The sequence below is a fragment of the Mya arenaria genome, chromosome 9, assembly GCF_026914265.1.
Source record: "Mya arenaria isolate MELC-2E11 chromosome 9, ASM2691426v1".
Classification (NCBI taxonomy): Eukaryota; Metazoa; Mollusca; class Bivalvia; order Myida; family Myidae; genus Mya; species Mya arenaria.
Genome location: NC_069130.1, coordinates 59,187,349 through 59,211,337, shown reverse-complemented (window position 1 = coordinate 59,211,337; position 23,989 = coordinate 59,187,349). Strand labels below are relative to the sequence as shown.

General features: G+C 35.9%; 1 protein-coding gene across 1 annotated transcript in view; it reads right to left on the bottom strand.

The window, feature by feature from the left end:
- Positions 1–15,406, bottom strand: part of LOC128203751 (uncharacterized) — a 36,919-nt gene extending 21,513 nt beyond the window's left edge. Inside the window, exons 1-2 of the mRNA XM_052905290.1 lie at positions 15,143–15,406; positions 14,332–14,473 (exon numbers count right to left, since the gene is read on the bottom strand). Of these exons, the coding sequence (XP_052761250.1) occupies positions 14,332–14,446 (115 nt within the window). The 5' untranslated portion in view covers positions 14,447–14,473; positions 15,143–15,406. The remainder of the gene's footprint in view (positions 1–14,331; positions 14,474–15,142) is intronic.
- Between the last annotated feature and the right edge of the window lie 8,583 nt (positions 15,407–23,989).

The window sequence follows — 23,989 nt, the reverse complement described above, 5'->3', positions numbered from 1 at the left end:
ATCCTGGCATTAGCATAAATACAACTAGACGGTTGTATTAGTAAACAAAACAACAATGTCTGCCCTCACTATAGAGGTGAGTGTTGTGTGGATGTGATCGTCATTGTACATAAGGTTCATGAAAATCTTTCAAGTGGTTTTAAAAAGGAGATAATTTATTATTTTGGGGCAGACAAGGAATCCAGATCTCGACAATGAGCCTATGCACCATTAATGTGGGATCAGCATGGCCTCTCGATGTAGTGAATATTTAACCAGAGTTTCGTAAAGAATCCCCTGGGATGTAGGAGGTACGATGGATTTAAGGACAGACGGACGGACATTAACACTATAAACAATACCCACCCACCCATCTCTTCGTGTGTAAAATGGGGGAGGGTCACAATAATTCAGTTTGTGTTTGTTTGATACTTTTTTGGTATTTCCTAAGAACTCTATGCCAATCGCAGTATAAAGACCAGATCACAAATCTCAGAGTCTCGAGTAACGGTCTCTGTGGACCTGCTGAAATCCCGCCTGTAATTCGGTATCACATGTCTCTTTAATGCCACGAGTGTGGAAAAACCATTACAATGTGCATGATGAAGAGCAACAAAATTACTCCGATGTCGATAGTTTGAAAGCAAGAGTATGAATGTAAAAGGTTTTGGTTTTAAGGCATGTAACGTCATGTAATGTTTCCATGTAATACAAACAAACTTGTATGGCAACTGGGCTCGTTGAAGTAATTTCCATTGTATTACTGTTAACGATTAGTTCTATTCTCATCAACATTCTCATTAGTTTTGTCATCAAGTAGTGTTATTATCAAAGCCTTAACATCTAATCATACCCGTCCATTTAGTTACAGTTTGATACATTCATTAGAGTAGGCGCAAAACCAAATCATGAACAGAAGGATCATTGTTAGACAAGATTTTTTATGTGTAAATGGAGAATAAGGGGAAGTGGGAGGGAATGGGGTGGGGTAAGATTATTTACCATCGCCATCGGGTAATGCCCATTCGGCGAGCACCAAAAGTTTAAAGTTGTAGAATCTTGTCAAATATTGCAAGCAGACATTCAGCACCAGCACGCATCGGCACTAAAGGCTGATAGGTCGCTTACGTTACCTGGCCCCAATATCACGAAAAAGTCAAATCTCAAAATCAGTCTCCACATATTTCACCATATAAAAGCAAAATATCCTTCAAAATCTTGCATGGTTTTATACTGTTCGAAAACGTATTTTCTCATAGAATGTGTCGATAAAAATGTTTTGTCAATATTTCAAAGAAAACTAATTCTAGAGCAAAAATATACTTGAGTATTTTATAAAGAATACTGAATTGTACTCAAATACATTTTTGGCTGTAGAATATATTTAGCTTTGAATTCGACCAAAGGCTTTTATCAGTATATTCCATGATAGAATGTGCTTATAAAACTGCAAATAACATATATGATTTTTAATAAATTTTAATGCTATGTGATACAATGTATTGAGACTGAGTTTGAGATTTGACTTAAGTATTTTCGTGATATTGGAGCCTGACGTTAGAAAAATACGTTGTTTTATATCCCTGCTTTATCGCAGAGAATACACCCATTCTAAATCATCAAACTGTTAACATGTCATCTAAATATTACATAAATGAGATGTTGTTAATTTTGAAATAATTTTCCAACGGTTGTCTCAACAGTTGTATTTTGACATTTTAATGTTTATCATGATATCTTCTTTTTTCATTAGACGCTCTTTTTTCACAGGATGTCAACATGATATTCGTTCTATTGTCATTGTCCTCTGTTTTATTTAATACCTCGTGAGTAAATGAAGGATCCTTTTCAATTTCAGTATGTTAATTACAGAAAGAAAGAAAACCATATTGTTCACAAAAGTGTAGTGGATTTTATGCGGGCTGGTACAACTGCAGGCGGGGAACTAAATCGCAAGAACCGATCGCACAATTCGTTAACTGAATGCAGGGCAGATGTAGAGTAGAAACACATATGTAAAGATAACTTTATACTATCTTAAATACTGTATTTCCATTCATATTATGTAGTTTACATACTTTTTTATTGAAAGCACCTTTAAGTTTCGTTTAATTTGCTAAATCGACGTAAGTTAAGATATTACTTATATGGAAACCGCCCCTCAACACCACTCATCAAAGCGAATACAAAACCACCGCATTCACCCGGCACTACGGGGCCATCGGGAAGGTAAAAACACGGCCCCTTTCCCCGGCTATCCCCGGTATACCCCCGGACCTTGGGGGGCCGTGGTTACAATTGACTGGTGCATGAACACTGGTCGAAGTAACCAGCTTTATTCTAATTGCCATTGTTATCGAGAAGAAGGACACAATTCCCTATATGATGCATAAGGCATATAGCTCAACTGTTGTTGGACGACATGTGCATTTTACTGACTCAAAAGTAAGCATTAAACGTGTACCAGTTCAAACATAGCAAAATTACTATTTATCACAGAGCTATTGACATAGTTGATTAACATTAACCTACAAAATCGTCAATTTAAATACAACTATGAACTTTAATTGTTTAAAACCAAAAGCTAAGATTGAAAGGTAGGTTGGTATTCCTTTCATGATTGTTTGAAAAAGATACAATATTCAATCATTGTTGATTATATTGTCTTTGAAATACCTACTGATTGTTATTTAAAAGAGTAATGATTACATTGGTTTTGATTTAAATTTGAATGCATTTGCAACGTGTAAGAATAATTATAATTACGTTCATTAGTTTTTTTTAAAACTGCGTCATTACTTCTAAGGTTGTCGTATCGTTAAGTGCACGGGCTGTCTAGAGTATGCGTCTTATTTGTGTTGTGTTTGTCTTATTTGTGTATTTGTCCCATTCTCTGATGGTATTTGATCTTCCTACCGTAAACATGATAGCAGTTCTAATATCGCTGTACGATAAGTGTGCTTTGTTACAGTTTACTTTTAAGGTTCTCTGAGTTCTGCGCAAAATTCTCATAGCATATTTACATGACAGTAACGCTCCATACAAGTACTGTACAAGACTGTAGCCTAACGGTAATACCATGTTATCATTAAGTTAAAACAATGGATATCCCCTTAGCAACCTACTTGACATCACCGGAACTTATAGTTTCCTTTGAGCTCGATTGTGACGAAAGCTTGTGGAATTACTCTTGAGATTGTTTCCTGGGCAGAAACAAGTGCTTGTGCCCATTGAAGAAAGTATCACTAATGGTGTTTGAATCCACAACATCTTGGGTGAGAGGCAAATATCTATTCCAGCATACCACACTCACTCTCCGGCATGGTCTTTCCACACAGATAGAAAACAAAAGTTTATATAACAATCAAGAGACCACCAAGCAGTAAACCCAGACGATCGCACATAAGACAACAAACAAGCCATCACACAAGAAAACTCACAATAAACACACAAAACCACACAAAAGAACACACAAGAAAACACACACGACAATCTACAAGAAAACACACACAAGAATCCAGTCCACAAACAACACACAAGACAACACACAAGACAATCCATAAGACAACAAACAAGACAATATACAAGACAACAAACAAGACAATCCATAAGACAACACACAAGACAACACACAAGACAATGTACAAGACAACACACAAGACAATCTATAAGACACCACACAAGACAATATACAAGACAACACACAAGACAATCCATAAGACAACACACACGACAATATACAAGACAACACACAAGACAATCCATAAGACAACACACTAGACAATATACAAGACAACTCACAAGACAATCCATAAGACACCACACAAGACAATATACAAGACAACACACAAGACAATATACAAGACAACACACAAGACAATCCATAAGACAACACACAAGACAACACACAAGACAATGTACAAGACAACACACAAGACAATTCATAAGACACCACACAAGACAATATACAAGACAACAGACAAGACAATCCATAAGACAACACACACGACAATATACAAGACAACACACAAGACAATCCATAAGACAACACACAAGACAATATACAAGAAAACACACAAGACAATCCATAAGACAACACACACGACAATATACAAGACAACACACAAGACAATCCATAAGACAACACACAAGACAATATACAAGACAACACACAAGACAATCCATAAGACAACAAACAAGACAATATACAAGACAACACACAAGACAATCCATAAGACAACAAACAAGACAATATACAAGACAACACACAAGACAATCCATAAGACAACACACACGACAATATACAAGACAACACACAAGACAATCCATAAGACAACACACACGACATTATACAAGACAACACACAAGACAATCCATAAGACAACACACTAGACAATATACAAGACAACACACAAGACAATCCATAAGACACCACACAAGACAATATACAAGACAACAAACAAGACAATATATAAGACAACACACAAGACAATCCATAAGACAACACACAAGACAACACACAAGACAATGAACAAGACAACACACAAGACAATCCATAAGACACCACACAAGACAATATACAAGACAACACACAAGACAATCCATAAGACAACACACACGACAATATACAAGACAACACACAAGACAATCCATAAGACAACACACAAGACAATATACAAGAAAACACACAAGACAATCCATAAGACAACACACACGACAATAAACAAGACAACACACAAGACAATCCATAAGACAACACACAAGACAATATACAAGACAACACACAAGACAATCCATAAGACAACAAACAAGACAATATACAAGACAACACACAAGACAATCCATAAGACAACAAACAAGACAATATACAAGACAACACACAAGACAATCCATAAGACAACACACACGACAATATACAAGACAACACACAAGACAATCCATAAGACAACACACAAGACAATATACAAGACAACACACAAGACAATCCATACGACAATACACAAGACAATCCATTAGACAACACACAAGACAATCCATAAGACAACACACACGACAATCCATAAGAAAACACACACGACAATCCATAAGACAACACACAAGACAATCCATAAGACAACACACACGACAATCCATTAGACAACACACACGACAATCGATAAGACAACACACAAGACAACACACACAAGACAATCCATTAGACAACACACAAGACAATACACAAGACAACACACAAGAAAACACACACGACAATCCACAAGACAACACAAAAGACAACACATACAAGAATCCATAAACAACACACAAGACAACACACAAGACCATCCATAAGACAACACACACAAGAATCCACAAACAACACACAAGACAACACACAAAACAATCCATAAGACAACACACACGGGAATCCGCAAGACAGCACACACGATAACACACACGATACCACACAGGACAACACACACAGGAATACACAAGATAACACACAAGACAACACACAAGACAACTCACAAGACAACACACAAGAAACCACACAAGACAGCACACATGACAGCACACTATACAACACACAAGACAACACACAAGAAAACACGCAAGATAACATACAAGACAACACACAAGAAACCACACAAGACAGCACACATGACAGCACACTATACAACACACAAGACAACACACAAGAAAACACGCAAGATAACATGCAAGACAACACACAAGAAAACACGCAAGACAACACACTAAACAACACACAATACAACACACAAGAAAATTCGAAAGACAACATACAAAACAACACACAATACAACACACAAGACAACATACAAAACAACACACAATACAACACACAAGACAACATACAAGACAACACACAAGAAAAAAACACAAGAAAAGATGCAAGAAAACATACAAAACAAAACACAAGACAACACACAAGTAAACACACACGACAACACACAAAACATTCCACAAGATAACACACAAGACAACTTACACGACCACACACAAGACAACACACATATCCGACGTATAAGTTATGTAAATAGATAACAAAAACAGCCTTTGCATAATTAATGTTAACACGCTTAAAATAACGCACTGTCTTCAAGTTTAGAAAGTTATTTCTATGGGACCAGCTATCACATTGACGATCATTTTACAAATGTTTTCATGTATCACAAGGTAATATATTTGTACAATGTCGTCCAAGGCGCAATAAAACACATGTAAATATCCACGTTTTTTTGATGTTCTTACTTTACAAATCCTCGACATTGCCAGGACACGGTTTACAGTGTCACGTGGTTATGTTAGCACCACTGTTACTACAAATAGGATACTGTTTTAGTGAATATTAAAACTAGAATATTAAGGATTGTTGTGACACAATTACGACATTGTTTTTCGTTTCTATTTCGTTTTTAATACCAGTCTGATTGTTATTAAACTGGTTTAACCTTGTCTGCCAAAATGGTTGAATCTTGTAAACCAAAGAGGTTTATTCTTTTATGAACATTTCCTTCAGACCGATAAGATTATTTGTTGGTAGTTTTGTCTCCAACATCTTTCTTTCAACAGGCTTCAAACACAGACTGTTCTTTGATAACCGGGCGATCTAACTCTTAACCTTGTTCTCAGACAAACAACAGCAATCATTGGTATGTACGCCCTTCAGGTTTGGAAACACCATTCAAGCAAAGCGCTGCTTTCAAAACCACCTAACTTTTTACCAATGTCTTTGGTGAAAAAGAAATACATACCATCAGTGAAAGTAATACTTCATTCGGAACAACCCGGCCATTAACCATCGAAAACAACCTCGGATGAATAATTATGGACGGCTTATAATGTAAATCGCGTATTAAATTGAATGTAGCCGTTAAACGTTATGACTTTACTCTTTTGAATCTTTATTAGTTATGCACTCAATTTAAACTTAAGATATACAGAAAACGCGTAGCAACACTACATGTAGTTAAAACTTTTATTTAGATTTTTACGAACTATTTTTTCTGATGGACCGGCATACATCCGAGGTTGTTTTCGATGGAAAACTTCCGAGAAGTTCCGAATGTGTAAAACTGATAAGTCTAAAACAGTTAAAAGATACATATTTTCAAATTAGGCTTAAAAAATGTAACTGCCATTAAGTGTCGAGAAAACGATTTATGAAGTAAAAATGAAACCGGTTGTCCGGTTTGCGCAGTGGTAAGTGCATTCGCTTCTCACCTAGACGACCCGGGTTCGTTTCCCGGCATGTGAGTTCAGTTTGTGGTCACCAAGTCGGACAAGTGAGTTTCCTCCGGGTACTCCGGTTCCCCCACAACACAAGACCACACTCTTGTGAAACATCGTGCCAACGAGAGTGATGAATATAAGTTGCAATAGCTTGTTTCAGATTCGTTGTAAAATAAATAAGTTTAAACTAAATGTAAATGACTTGAAAATGCGCTTCATCACCGAAACAACATCTCAAAACCAGAACACAATGGGCCGATTGTTCAGAACATGGTTAAATCTAACAACTTAACTTGAAAGGTTAAATATTTTATCATGTGCTAATAAACTTGCATAAAACAAGTAAATTGTCTCAAATCTTGTCAGAAATTCTGAGAATCACACGTGTATCAATTAAATTTTCAGTGCAGTTACAATGTTAAAGTTAACAACGATGTTCACTGTTATAAATTTCCGAGCAATCAGCCCGATTTATATTTTCCATAGAGCATCACAGATAATCTATTTCACATTCAATGAAAACTTATTCGTGATATGTCGTAAAATATCTCGGTAGGTTGACAGGACGAAATGCTCTTATATAAGTGATCTTATTATCAGTGAATACGATACACGCTTCCATATCGTCATATAATTTGAGGAAGGTGTTTTGCTTGAGTATGTATGAATTTAATTATCTATTAAAACGGTATTGCTGCAAATATTTGACACGTTTAGTATTCAGCACAGTACTTAACGTGTCATACTCTTCTTCCAGCGCACATATATCATAAGCAACAGTCAACAGTCAAACGCACAGGCAAGCAGGACACCCACGTATGGAAGAAAGACGCGTGAGGCGGTCACCTTCACATCTATAAACAAACAATTTACATGCATACCATCTGGGTTTCTACTTTGCTCTGTTTTATATAGATAAAGATAAGATAAAGAAAAATATTATACATATTATATGATTATTTATGATGATATTAGTTTCTGTTTCCTTAGTAACTGTTTCAACTGTTTCCGCCATTGATACTGTAATTTATTAGGCAGGCAGACGCAAAACAACCAAGATATCGAAAACGGCAACAGGCTGACGGATAAACACTTAAGATACCGCAAACGGCAACAAGAAGGCGGATAAACATTCAAGATACCGCAGACGGCAACAATAAGGCGGATAAACACTCAGGATACCGTAAACGACAACAGGAAGGCGGATAAACACTCAAGATACCGTAAACGACAACAGGAAGGCGGATAAACACTCAAGATACCGCAAACGACAACAGGAAGGCGGATAAACACTCAAGATACCGTAAACGGCAACAGGAAGGCGGATAAACAATCAAGATACCGTAAACGACAACAGGCAGACGCAAATACAAACAAGATACCGCAAACGGCAAGAGGCTGACCGATTAACACTCAGATACCGCAAACGACAACAGGAAGGCGGATAAACAATCAAGATACCGCAAACGACAACAGAAAGGCGGATAAACACTCAAGATACCGCACACAGCAACAGGCTGACGGATAAACACTCAAGATATTGCAAACAGCAACAGGCAGACGCAAAAACAACCAAGATACCGCAAACGACAACAGAAAGTCGGATAAACACTCAAGATACCCCAAACGGCAAAAGGGTGGCGGATAAACAATCAAGATACCACAAACGGCAACAGGCAGACGCAAATACAAACAAGATACCGCAAACGGCAACAGGCTGACCGATTAACACTCAGATACCGCAAACGACAACAGGACGGCGAATAAACACTCAAGATACCGCAAACGGCAACAGAAAGCTGGATAAACACTCAAGATACCACAAACGGCAAAAGGGAGGCGGATAAACAATCAAGATACCGCAAATGGCAACAGGCAGAAGGCTAAACAATCAAGATACCTCAAACGGCAACAGACAGACGATTAAACAATCAAGATACTGCAAACGGCAACAGGCAGAAATCTAAACAATCAAGATACCGCAAACGGCAATAGGCAGACGGATAAACACTGAGATACCACAAGCGGCAACAGGAAGACGGATAAACACTCAAGATACCGCAAACGCGACAGGAAGCTGTATAAACACTCAGATACCGCAAACGGCAACAGGTAAGCGGATAAACAATCAAGATACTGCAAACGGCAACAGGAAGCTGGATAAACACTCAAGATACCGCAAACGACAATACGAATGCGCATTAACACTCAATATACCGCAAACGACAACAGGCAGACGCAAAAACAACCAAGATACCGGAAACGGCAACAGGCTGACGGTTAAACATTCAAGATACCTAAAACGGCAACATGGAGGCGGATAAACAATCAAGATACGCAAACGGCAATTAACAGGCTGATAAACAATCAACATACCGCAAACGGCAACAAGAAGGCGTATAAACACTCAAGATACCGCAAGCGGCAAAAGGGAGGCGGATAAACAATCAAGATACCGCAAACGGCAACAGACAGACGGTTAAACAATCAAGATACCGCAAATAGCAACAGACAGAAGGGTAAACAATCAAGATACCGCAAACGGTAACAGACAGTCGGTTAATCAATCAAGATACCGCAAACGGCAACAGGCAGAAGGCTTAACAATCAAGATACGGCAAACGACAACAGGCAGACGCAAAAACAGCCAAGATACCGCAAACGGCAACAGAAAGGCGGATAAACACTCAAGATACCGCATACGACAAAGGGAGGCGGATAAACAATCAAGATACCGCAAACGGCAACAGGCAGACGGATAAACACTCAGATACCACAAACGGCAACAGGAAGGCGGATAAACAATCAAGATACCGCAAACGGCAACAGGCAGGCGGATAAACAATCAAGATACCGCAAACGCCAACAGGCAGGCGGATTAACAATCAAGATACCGCAAACGGCAACAAGAAGCGGATAAACATTCAAGATACCGCAAACGGCAAAGGGAAGGCGGATACACAATCAAGATACCGCAAACGGCAACAGGCAGAAGGCTAAACAATCAAGATACCGCAAACGTCAACAGGCAGAATGCTAAACAATCGAGATACCGCAAACGGCAACAGACAGACGGTAAAACAATCATGATACCGCAAATGGCAACAGGCAGAAGGCTAAACAATCAAGATACCGCAAACGACAACAGGCAGACGTAAAAACAACCAAGATACCGCAAACGGCAACAGAAAGGCGGATAAACACTCAAGATACCGCAAACGGCAAAAGGGAGGCGGATAAACAATCACGATACCACAAACGGCAACAGGAAGACTGATAAACACGCCACTAAAGACGACAATGTCAACAAAGGCGCAGAGGCAGTCATCTTCATTTATCCTGTCACTTGCGTACAAATCGGTCCAATAACAAGGTGCCGTGTAAACTTTAGTTTATTAGGATAGTAGACCACGCGATTTTTATCTATAGTCAGGTGGTCATGTGACCGCGAAAACGAACTTCTTTTCTATATTATGCAATGTCAGAGGAACAGCACAAATACTGTTTCAGTATCTTATCAATGGACCACCTACAGCCGACCTCAATAATCACTCGCCCATAAAGCCCCATCATTATGAAAAAATAATGACACTGGCAAAACAATCGACCTGAAATCTATATGTGATGTGAAAATCTTACCCCACCCGCAAATGCTGGAAACTGTGAAACAGCATTCAACGATACTCGTCGATAGTTTATTCCATGTCTGTGGTGAATGGCAAAATCTCACTTACAACAGAAATGAATGATCTCTTTGCCGGTTCAGTTCTGAACATCCAACACTTTCAACATAAATTAAATCCATTTAATATGTGGCGATTGTTTGTAAACACTCGTGATCTTGAATCATGACCTGTGTACTGTACTCTGTGACTTGCGGAATAATTGTTACATCATCAGATGATGTATGTAGACTGATCCATGCTTATGCACGTTTAAAAATTGTTTTTTATGTTTTGAATTGATATTGACGTATTAAATGCAATGACTTTGAATATAAACGTATTAAAAACGTTTTCAGAACTATTTTGGTGGCGATTTAAACATGGATACCGAGTGTGATGACGTCAACAGGAAAAAACAGTTCCCCCCTTACTTTTAAAAAGATACTTAACAATTTAAGGTGTTTATATTGTTTATTTAAACAAAGTAACAGGATAAATAGAATACTAGGTTAGTGCCGTGGATGGAGGATGTTTATCTGGCTCGGCTGCGGATTTTATCGGGTGAGCCAAACTATAAACAAACCCTAGATCTCATCAAAAATTGTTTTGTTTGTTGTTTTGTTATTTTGTTTTATCCTCTTCAATAATATATTATAGTATCGTTTAAAACTGTTGGTATGTTTGTACTGCTAGTCACTACTACGACTAATTTTGCTGATAACTAAGCCTTGTTATAGTGGTTTATGTTTAACTATATTTAAACAGCTGTAGTCAAGATTTATTACAGTTTCATTGCATCTAGATGACAGAAGAAATGCGATTGTAATCGAATAGTATTCACAAGATGCATCGCCTGGCATGATTATTCTCTTTTGCGCTTTAAAATGCCTTTCATCCCAATAGCAAAATAAAAAAGACGATTCACCTTAACCACAAGTTAACCACTACAAAGGCTGTTATACATTATATGTTTATTTGGTATTAATTTGTTATTTCGAAAACAATCTTCCTTCTTATATCGCGTTAAAGCGTCTTTATAGTACGGCAATTTGCCTTAGTTTCATAGACGGATAGTGGTCAATTGTATACGTGTTTTGTTTTATTTTATATTAGCTTTAAAACTGTTACTTTTGAAGTGAAATCATACACAAACGAGATTGAATTTAAGATAAATGAGCTTGCTTTGAGGGGGTGTGAAATGTAGGATTTTCATGCAAATATTTAACGAATTCGACCGCAAAGTGTCTTTAAAACTGCACATGCGTTTGTAAACAATAAGATCAACATTAGCTGTTTTAGCTCACTAACTTAAATATTTCGTTCAGTAACAATTGAAACTAGAACGAGGCGCTGAACAGAACGATAAAGTTTTTATTGATCGAACTAGACACGCACAAAAGGCAGCTGGACAGACGAACAAACAAAAAAAAACGGAAAAAAACATATATAAAATATATGATTATGACATTAATGTCAACCAGTCTTAGTCTTAGAATTGAATATTTCGCCTGTTTTGAGAACACTGATGTACCTAGAGCTATGTTTCATTGTCAGGGGACGTGGGAGGTTGTCAGCTTCATTATACTCATTTTATTTAGATTTAAGTAAGGATTAGACAAACAAACTTTAATATATAGCTAACAAAGTGGATGTGGTCAAGTTTTGATAATTGAAGGACAAACTCCGGAATAAGAGGGGTGTCCCAGTTATTATAAAATCAAGTCATTGCAATACAACGAACAAACAATTATTTACAAATGTATGTATATGTATTCATTTTTTGCATGATTTGGGAACATTTCACTAAAATATCTCATTAAAATAATGTATATGTACCATTATTAGACATAATATTGCATTGTTGTGAGTAGGCTGGCGTCCAAAATAAAATCTTCAAAAGGCTCAGACTGTTGTTTTTTTCTGCAATATGCAGTGCATCTCTTAAAAACTGCATCAATTATGTTTAAGAGAATTCATTGTGGGATTACCTTTTGTCAATACATGAGAGGCATGTTTAAGATTTTAATTCAATAATCCTCCAAACCACAGAACACATGATGAGCTTTGTCTTATTTGGAAACAAAGTCTTACAGTGTCACCGTGCTGAATGTAGATAACACACATTTCATGCTGCACTAATCAAGTTTCAGTCCCTACGTCAAATTGTGATTTTGATGAAACAAGTGTGTTTAGAAAAGTCTTTTTGCGCTACAACAACATTTGTGGGCCAATGACGATCGAGGATTTACCCTATTTAATGCAGCTCCATTTTTTATCTTTCGAACCAAATTACCACGTGACTTCATAGAGGGCGGAGCCAGTGAGTCAAGCGTGAACACCAAATATGTTAGAGTTCATTTTGGCTATATACAGACAATGGTGCGAGCGTTCTCGCTGCGCTCGCTCCATTTTCTGTAGATAGCCCAAATTATATCTTAACAAGTATATACTTGGATGACTGTTACGTGCAAAGTCTCTTTATTTCACTTGTACATCTTTGTATCAAACAGGCTGAGTAATAAATATCATGAGAGTACAAGTAGTTATACCTAATAGACGGGCGCTGGGTTCACATCACTAGCGCAGGTATATTGCTTTTGTCTGACAATTTATTTGTAACTTGATAACATTTCTTGAAAGGTTTCTCAAAGAGATTTAGTCATCGTTTTATAAAACGGGTTCTTTGAAGTGAATTTTAATATCTGTCTTTGTCTGTTACCATGTCAAAAGACAAAAAAAAATCTTCTAAATATCTATTTGTCGTTTCCTGTGATCTAAGCAAATTGGAATTAGGCATCATATCTATACAATGAAATGTAAAATGGCAGCTGACAATGTAAAGAAATTATTATTCTAGGAAGAGGCTGGGTTTTGTTCAGATGAATATTTAATGCAAAGCACATGCTAGACGGTTTTAAATAACTGTTGAAGCGATCAGCGGAAACAGAAATGCTCCCAGTGCTAAATGAATCTTGACACTTGTAACAATATGTGAATGTATTTACACTTTCTGTCTTATACGTATCACTCATGTATAATTTCTGCATGATCATTGGTAACAGGTGTGACCCAGTAAGGCGGTTTTATTTTCAATAAAATAAGTGTACGTTTCATAACCTATGTTTGGTGTCATTAATATAGACTTCCAATTGTTTGCCAATTGGCTACTCCCTGTTTAGTTTAAAAGTCTTCGAAAGAAAATGTTCAGTTCTGTAAATGGCATGTCGAATCAAATACAACAATATATGAATTTCCAAAAGTTCAATATGAATGGCAAATGAATGATAATATATAGTTCTGATAATACAATGAAACTACAAGTACGCGCGCCTAGCAGCCAACACGCAATGTAAAGTATCTAATGACACAAGGCTAACAACCAAACAACAACACACTCGCTGATAAATCACACACAGTTTGCATCAATAATAAAACGTTGTATGAAACGAAAACTTACATCTAGTCATACGATTCTGATCAAATCCAGTTGACTGTTGCCCAGCCACATGGCTTATCGTAAGACAGATTACAGTTATGGACACTGCTACCGCCATTGTAAGGTATTTCCGCATTTGAATCAGCTCATTGAATAATTTATTCTGTAAATAAATGAGACAAATATGATAGCAGCTTTTGGATGAAGCTATTGTCATTTTAACAACAATACAATACATTAAGGACTGCATTCTCAGCGTGTTTATCAACATAGCAGTTACTTATCCCTAGAGCTATACGCAGTCTGTGCGTTTGTTTTATCTAACAATTGTTTGCAAATCATGAAAATGATTAAGTGGTACTCTTATTTGAATTTAATACATACAAATGTCTAACAAATATAAATTTTGAATGATAAACCTTTAACTACTTACTAATCAATGCATTTATGGAAAATATTAATTAGTGATAACAAGATTGAAACCGTGTATTTAATAGCTGAAAACGCACAAATATTTATTAACTGGTGGCGTTCCAAAAGATTTACAGTGAACAACTACCGTCTCATAAGGAAGAAATACTGTGTTTTCTGCACCTTTCTTTCACATTAAACACGGTATCCTTCATAAGAACCACTGTTTTCGATATTTATTCATCCTTTTGGATAAACTAAAACAATTGCATCAATTGTGGTACACCTTTTTTGGAAGTAAGAGTGCATTTTTAAGGAAATAAATAAAGTTTGTGGCAACCTGCTAATAAAAAATATAATCAGTTGACAAATGCATACAAAAACATAAAAAGTAATCCTGCATTGAATACTTATTTCTTACCTTAAGCGGTTAATCAAAACTCTGCACACTACACCGTGATGTTGAAGTTTACATAAGTTCAAATATAATTTGCATTTTAATCCTTTTTAAAAACAAATATTATTCTTCTTTAAAATAATACAAACTTTGTTTCCAAGTTTACACTTTTCTTGAAATGTTTTATCTTTCTGTGTGTTGAGTATAATTATACTTGTGTTATTTTAACTTCATTCAATGATGCATAGGTGTCGTTTCCACCTAGCTCCGTCTCAGTGTTGTACACTAGTCTAATGATTCATCTATATACCGTTACTGTTGTTCAATAAAGCTTGGCCGCTCTGTCTTTAAAAGAAGTTCGACAATCAATTAATGCGCATGTCAGGATTTTATTACTGACCAATCATATTTCTTGACATTCGTAATGAGCGATACTTTTCTATAGTGAGAATTTGATGGATGCTGTCGTTCTGCTAACCACGATTGATATTTAAAAAATAAATGATTACTTTGAATCGCTGAGTTTAAAAAATGATATTTTCCTGAAAAATAATTAAACTAATTTGTGTTTTCCTCGTACAACATTTCGTAAATTAGTTGTATTACAAATTAAAAAAGCTATTAACATGCCAATGACATAATGAAGTTAAAATAAAAAGCCTGACACGTTGAAGGACACGTTTTAAAAGTGACATTTAATAAAGTGATATTGTTGATATCCTCTTAATTAGTACTCTTAGGGATATTGAACAACAGCATTATAAAAATAATACTTGTTGTTAGTTAATGAATACATACAAGGCAAGCATTTTAACAGACCCTGCACTAATATATATGTATGTCGCATAAAAACATTGGGACTTTGTAGCATGGCAGACTTATAATAGTAGGTATCATGTTGGCCGGCGTCGTCAATGTTATCGTCCACGTGTGTTATGCTTATTTATAATATGATGTCTTAATGTGTTACCTTCTTCAAATAAAGCAATTATTATTATTATTATTATTATTATTATTAGAAATCCATATTTGACAAAATATTTTTACCGCCTTTAAGCAGCTGTAAATGTGTGTTACATTATAAAAGGGCATGGTATCTCAAACGACTTTGATCAACAGCCTGCTCATACTATTCACTCTGGAGCCGTTGTCCCTGAAATTTCAAAATGTGATCAATTTCACTTTGTCCTTTCTCTTACTTCATCATTTCCTATATAAACCTACCTGAGTAGATGCGTGACAGTTGCAATGGGGATAATATCTCATTTTTATATAGACAAGCAGGTCGTAATACCAGAGTTATGGAACACGGACTGTAAACATGTGACGACATTAACTTTATCGGCTTTCTACCTACAACATAGCATACCCTTCGGTCACAATGTTTGTAGGCATACTATCTTGATATTTGATTTTAATACACAACTTCATCATTCTCTTTGCTAATAGGCCTTTTATTGTCAATCTTTGTACAATTCACCTTGTATGCTTCTTTAACCACTCATTTGTTCTCATCAAATCGATACCAACTTGATGGCAATACAGCAGGTTTGATTGCTTGTTCAAAATATTGTTACATTTACTTTACAGTTACTGGCCTTGAATTTTCAAATTTGACCATTTTGACATACATAACATAACATGTTTGAACTAGCTTCATTAAGCTCAGTAGTGAAACATATCGCTCTAGTTACATCAACCAACTCAACATGAATATTTATTCTGTAAGTTTCCATTCCAACAAGTGGGCGCTCTAAGCAGACGACACCTTCAATTCGTTGAATTCTAAATTTGATACACAATGTAGTTCATGAAGGTGTGTAAATTGCTCTAATACAAGATCAACAGAGAGTTCTGGCCTCCATTCGTCTCAAAGACGAAAACTCAGTTATAAATAATTGTTTGAATAAATGTGAGGTCGGGCGTTTGAAGGCCGGTTCATTGCCCTTCCCCACTGCCTCATCCCCACCTTAATGGATATTTTGTATGAGCTGTTTTCATTGTGGGTGCGGCCAAGCTTTCGAAGAGTCCGTTATAATAAATCAATTATTACTTCATTCTCAGCCTTTTTGCCTTACATTGGTATTTGTAATTACAATATAGTCAGATAGGTAGGCTGCATACTTATAAAACCGATGTTCTAGTGCACATAGGCGAAAATCATTAAGATTACTGAACGAGATTAAGTTCAACAGAAGCTAACTTTTACAAATTGAGTTAAAAAAGAAATCAGCGCCTTAATCATAAACATCTGTTAAAGATTTGATCGATGTCAAATGCTCTACTTTGATAGTAACATCCTTGTGAAATATGAATCAGAAATGGTATAGCGGTTTGTCCTTAGTGTAACCAATTTACAAAATATAGAAACTGACAGTCAAGGTGTGAGATGTGATGAAACACTGCGGTTTATGGGAACAATGTGAAACTGTCAATGACCAGTTTGATGTTCGGATCGTTCGTTCATGACAACACTATATACACATAGGCTACATTTTTTAAAGGTAGCTAACAACACTAACTTGAAGAGTGAAGTTACAACGTACACATGTGTCGCTTTACCTACTTGAACAAGGGCATTCTCGACAACACTATCGATATACACTATGACTATGCGACTGTATAACGTAAGTACATAATTTAAGCATGTTTTTCAGCACTGAGATTATGAAAAAAGCTTCAAAGCGACAAAGAGAGAGAGAGGGAGAGAGAGAGAGAGAGAGAGAGAGAGAGAGAGAGAGAGAGAGAGATTAATTGTTAACGCAACATTCCAATGAAAATAATGGCCTCGAAATGTCGATTTATATAGTTTACATACATTGTCGTTATATGTAAGGACACAAATATTCCGATAAAATATTTGGGATGCGCTGTGCATAATTAACTATTTCAACGCGCCAAACTAAAATACATGAGTTTGATTGTACGGAAAATTGCTCATTGAGCTCATGTTTCTTGTTATCATTTTCCCCATTGTTGTTTGTTATATCTTGTATATTTTCTTTACATACTTTGCGGGGTTCACTGTGTGTTTAAACTAGTGGACTCATCTTGATTAAGTTTAGTTGGAGGAGATAATTAAACCGAACCATCGATTATAAATCAGTTTGACTGCGCCCAGATGCAAACATTTGTATTGTCTTTTCGCGGACACATATGTATGGTATTGTTGATTTAAATACAAACCTGGTAGGGCTGTTTTCAACTTGGCTTATCACTTTAAGCTTATCGCATTTTATAAACAACCTTTTGGTATTGTTGTTTGTTGCTTTGCACATTGCTCATGTTGGTTCATTGTTATCTCCCTCTACCAACCACCATTTACCACTTGTCCATCATGAACACTATCACGTGGCTAATTTGAGAAAAAGTTAACGGAATAACACTTTGATAGACCTCTTTTAAAATTGCTCAAAAGACTGTACATTTACGTCATACTGAAGCACACTGCGCTTGAGATTGACGGTAAAACAATCACAATTAACATTCATTTGGTCAGCGCCTTTTCAGTTTATTGTTTTGTTGAAGACATTAAATCATGTTAGATTGTTCAAGGCAATGTTTTCCGTTCAACGTTCAATATTCAATGTTCTCCGCTCCAATAACACTTGGTGGTTGCATTTTAGTGTGGGCCAATGAAAATCATCGAGGATTTTTCACAATTTAATGTGCATAAATATATGTAGGTCGAACATGATGAATGCACCAACCCATACTTTCACTGAGTACAATTCAGTCAATCTATTTTTACATAAAGGCTTACATGTAACACTAGTGTCAGTACTAAAAGGTAGAATATACTTGATGTGTCAATGTCGTCAGAACAATATCATTTGTCTTCATACCTGCTATGGATTTTGACAAGAAGTTGAAGAAACTACTTTTGTTTCTGTCGTTGATTTCAGAAAACTCTTGCAGTTGACTAATGGTAGGACAGTATTGGGTGAAACCCTGACTGTATCCCCACTTCCTCGCAACTGCCTGATGAGTGACGTCAGACTGTCATCTCGAAAAACATCCCGTACACTATCTTGTCTCTCTTCATGTTGCATATGCTTTCTTATGACTTTCTCAAACAAATTATCGAAATAATCATGGGATATTTTCATCGGCCCGTTGCTACGTTTTGAGTCCAAAGTTTCCACGAGGGCTGCCCCATCTCATACTTTGCAACGATCAACTGGATAATCAAGTTTCTCCATTCATGCATTTAAGTGGTTATAACAAGTCTGCTTTATTCTCTTGCTCCTGTACAGTTATTGGCTTTGGTGTGTCAGTTTTGAAAACAGTAGGTGGTATATCTGTATATGTGTTAGAAAGATCTTTCTGCACTGTAGGCCCATATGCTGTAAATTTTATGGGTAAATCATCATCATTTGTTTTGTGCCAAATTCTTGTTGTGTCAGTGTCAGCCGTACCGTGAAACGTTTCATTTGTGAGGACTGAGCTTGGGTTATGGTCTATATTGTCAGGATTCCCGACTTGTCATATTCTTCAGGAGTGGAATTTGCAACATCAGTTGTGATTTTATTACCCGTTGGTGTGAGACTGGCAATCCCTGTATAAGAAAAACATCAACAGATTCATATTTTCTGGTCTTTCCATGAATGGCAACCTAGTTCTCTGTCCTTATTATACCATTAGCCAGAATGCTCAGATCGGTGTTCTAAAAGAGTAGAAATATAAATAAATAAATACAAAGACGCTTTAGTAGATGATGGTTAAACACTTGAATCACGAAGTGCCATTCTTTCTCTGTCTAAGTGAATAGTAAGCATGGACATTTTAAAGTGTACAGTCTATATATATTTTCAAATTATAAATCTGATATTGATGAGAATATGGTGTTTCTATATTCTAAAGACAAATAAATAGCTAGAGGAGCGTGTTGCTTGACAACATAAACCATCATTCTAGGTAAATTGCATATATTTAAAAATGTGATATATTTTACCATAAAGTAAGACTCACAATCTATAACGGACAAAACACGAGACAGATGGGAGAACAAACGAACGGACGAAAAGATAAACTTAAACCTTTGTCAACATTATCGTTATCATTTCACTGTACCATTGCTTTCTTATAGGAGATAATTAGAATGTATGAACGTATGTATGAATATAGCAAAATTAATCTGTATCAATGAAGGACAATGCCTTATTCTTGACCAGTGGCAGACATGAGTATCCATATGTAAATGTGATGACACATGCTCGATGAGTTTAAATTATCATTCAAATAACTGGTTAAAAGTATGTAAAGAACAAAGCTTAGATAGAAAGATATATGAGAACTTTCATTGTTTTGACCTATAAGATCTAAAATGGAGTAAAAATATACATTTCAGTATTTAATTGATTGTTGTGTTGATTATATATTTTTAAATGATTGTCTTATATTCATTCTTATATTCATATCCATAAAGATAAAAAGCATTAAAACCACTCGCCCATATTATAATATAGGATTTTCATCTGCAGATTTTGGTGCTATCTAACGGCAGAACGTCATAACATACAGATGAAATATCATTATGTAAAGTTAAACATTCACAAAGCCCGACAACGAAAATTATGTAATTAAACCATTCAAATATATAAAAGAAGCTCTTAAATATAGAACTTTCATTACATGTAGTGATTAGTTAATACCAGCTCACCCTCATGTCTTATCGTGTGCATATTATTTTGTTCACGTATGGACAATAATTCATATCTACATATAGACATTCTGTATTATTCGACATGCTGAATTCACGTTATATATATGTATTTATATTCTATGATTATGTGCCTTGTTGGTACACGTCGAATAAATTGTGTTATGTTCTGTTCTGTCCTTAACTTAACCTTAACATAAAATGCATGTTAACCTTCATTATATACACAACTTGAAGATAAAGCTTCAATATTTAATTGTATATTTTCATTATAATTTGTCAGATGCTCCTTAAGGTAAAACTTCAAAATATAAAGTTAATTATACCTTCTATTCAGATATACAACTGTATTCAGTTTAAACTTCATTATATAAAGACCAGCATAATTGTCTTTTCCGGTTTCCCTGCCAACCATATTTGTTTGCACCGAACATAACCCTATTTCATTCCATTGAGTTTTTTGTTTTCAATTTGGAGATTTTTTCTCTGAGTAAGAAGCTTAAGTCTATTTTTAAAGTTTAAGATGTTGTTAGCTTAATTCATTAAAACACATTTAACAGAAAAATAAAGATTCTCTGACCTACTTATTTTCAAAACTTAAGCATGCACCCGTACTCCCAATAAAGCTTGACCATAATTTATACAATTGTTTAAATTAACCAAAAAGGATGAATGAATATCGAAAACAATGTTTCTTATGTCGGATACCGTGTTTAATTTAATAGAAACGTACAGAAAACACGGTACTTCCAACTTTTATAATGATATACTCTGAAATCGCCCGCCACCTTCCGATCGTGTTTTGAAAAGGCTAATTTTCATAACGTAAGCAAACTGGAAATCACAAAACGAAACGACATAATACATGCAAAATACAACGTAAAAAGAAAGACATGGATATATCGCCAGGATCGTCGGCATTAAATATGAGTTTGTAGTTTGTATTGATGCAGTTTATATAAAGAAGTTAGTATTTGGGTTGTTATTTCCAAATTCTATGTTGAATTTAGAGAATATTCAGGAGATTCCAGATGAATCGCATTCGAACGTGTCCGAAAGACTCACCAGTGCATGTTCACTTCTCGCTGTCTTGCGGTTTGTCAGTAAAGCAACATGTTTAAATGCTGATCTTTAAATCATTCATAGTCGTTTTTTATTTTACTGATTTCTTATTAATATGCAAGCTAGGGTCAAGGGCATTTATGATGTCACCCGAACGATTTTAGGGAAACGATCCCCGTAAATCTTTTACGGCTCAACATTCATTTAATATATGTGCGTGTTCAGCTATCATGTAGGTGCATCATTATTTTAACAGTTTTGAACAATAAGATTCAGTGGGCCTTACGATGAATGTAAATCGCTTGAGAGGCAGCCTGTCTTATTCTTGCCTGAATTTATTTTGACTTTCCGCTTATGTTAGCGGCTCCATCATAGCATTGGGACCTTAATTGGTTGACGTCTAGTCCGCATTGTAATCTAGTTTGCTAAGGATCAGATAGAAGAGATTTCGCCTTTTGTACTTATCTTTTCAGAAAGACAACAAATTCTTCTCTATTAAACGGTGGAGTTGAACACGATTCATCAAGGAATCTAACTGAACTGGAAAGGTTTTCTCTTCTAAACTTATCAGCCGCTGCATCGGCCATTATACCGAAAAACTAAATGTACATGTATCTAAAACTTGGTTTTAATGGGGGAGGGGGATTCTGACCAGCACTCTCTCGAGTAAAAAAGCAAAATTATATGCAGGTCGTAGCCTTTTGGATGAGCGGAAGCTATGCCGCTGGCTGATTTTTGTTTCGTTGCGCTTGCACAAAATACACGTGGTGAACTGTTGAAGTCGCACTGTGCCGACCATCATTCATCGCCAACTATTCAATCACAAACTTAACCTCGCGTCTGATTTGAATATAATGTGCATTAAAAACGCTTTGATGATAAATCTCTTATTATGGAGTTGGAATAATTGGCCTACATTTGAACTTTGAGTGAAAGATATGCAAAATGAAACAGATCAATTGAACACCTTCTTGCCAGTATCTTTGAAGTTTCGTACAGCATGTCATAAAATACACAATTGTATTCACCAATAATATTAATTCGATTTTAATAACATCAATTTCATGATCATAATTGAGAATTATAAAACACTTGCTTTGATAACGTGCATATCGAGGTGTGAATGCGAAAAGGTTCTATCTTCTTCGTTATGTAATGTCACTATGTAATAGAATGGTAGGTGACCTCACCAAGTCTGTTAAAATTCTATTGCCGTCTTGCATTTTCATACTGTCATTTTTTTTAACAATTCACCTACCGGTATTGTCATTGTCTTTTGTATTGGATATAAAAAGCCTAAACTTCTGTTCCAATTTCGTAGAAATAGTTTGCAATTCTTTGCAAAGAGATGAGGTTAACATCAATTGAAATAACGCCAATACTAAAAATGGATTACGTGGTATAACTGTTGATGTTAGCTATGTGCACAGTGTACTATATCGTTACTAAAGACGATTGGTCTATGAAATCAGCAAACAATAAATGATTTTCACTAACAATCTGTCAATTGATGATGAAAGTAGAAAGCTGTGAATGATGCATGATAAGGATGTAATAATTCAGTATGAAAAGTTGTGTTGAAACATGTATTGACTAACGAATAATATATACAACATCCACTCGTCCAAACTTGCGACCATGCTATCAATCGTTGAGCACTCCTCTATCAGGACAGCGCAGATTGTTAGTGCATTTACAATTACCTAATCGATGGTTTACGTCATTAAAACAGTCTCGACAACCAGACAGACAGATAACAATCGCAAATATGTAGACATCAAAGAGTCGGCACTAATGACATCCAGTAAGAAACATGTCAATTTCAACAACATCTTTTCAGGCGATATATTGCCTATTCACACCTTTCCGCACTGCAATATTGCTCATTAAGCGCTTCCTCATATTGATGATTAAGTGGCATATTCCGTTACACGCAATACCCAAGTGTATGTGTACTTTTCTTCACCACATTTAAAAGTGTGACAGAGTTTTCACAATAAAATTCAACTCAGACAGTTGTGATTTTAACAACATCAAATGAAATTAAACGGATACCATATTTTCATTAAAAGAATCTCATCATTACTCTCGACATTCACTATACCATCCCCCCAGTCTTCCAGCACTCTTAGTGCTTTGATGTTAGA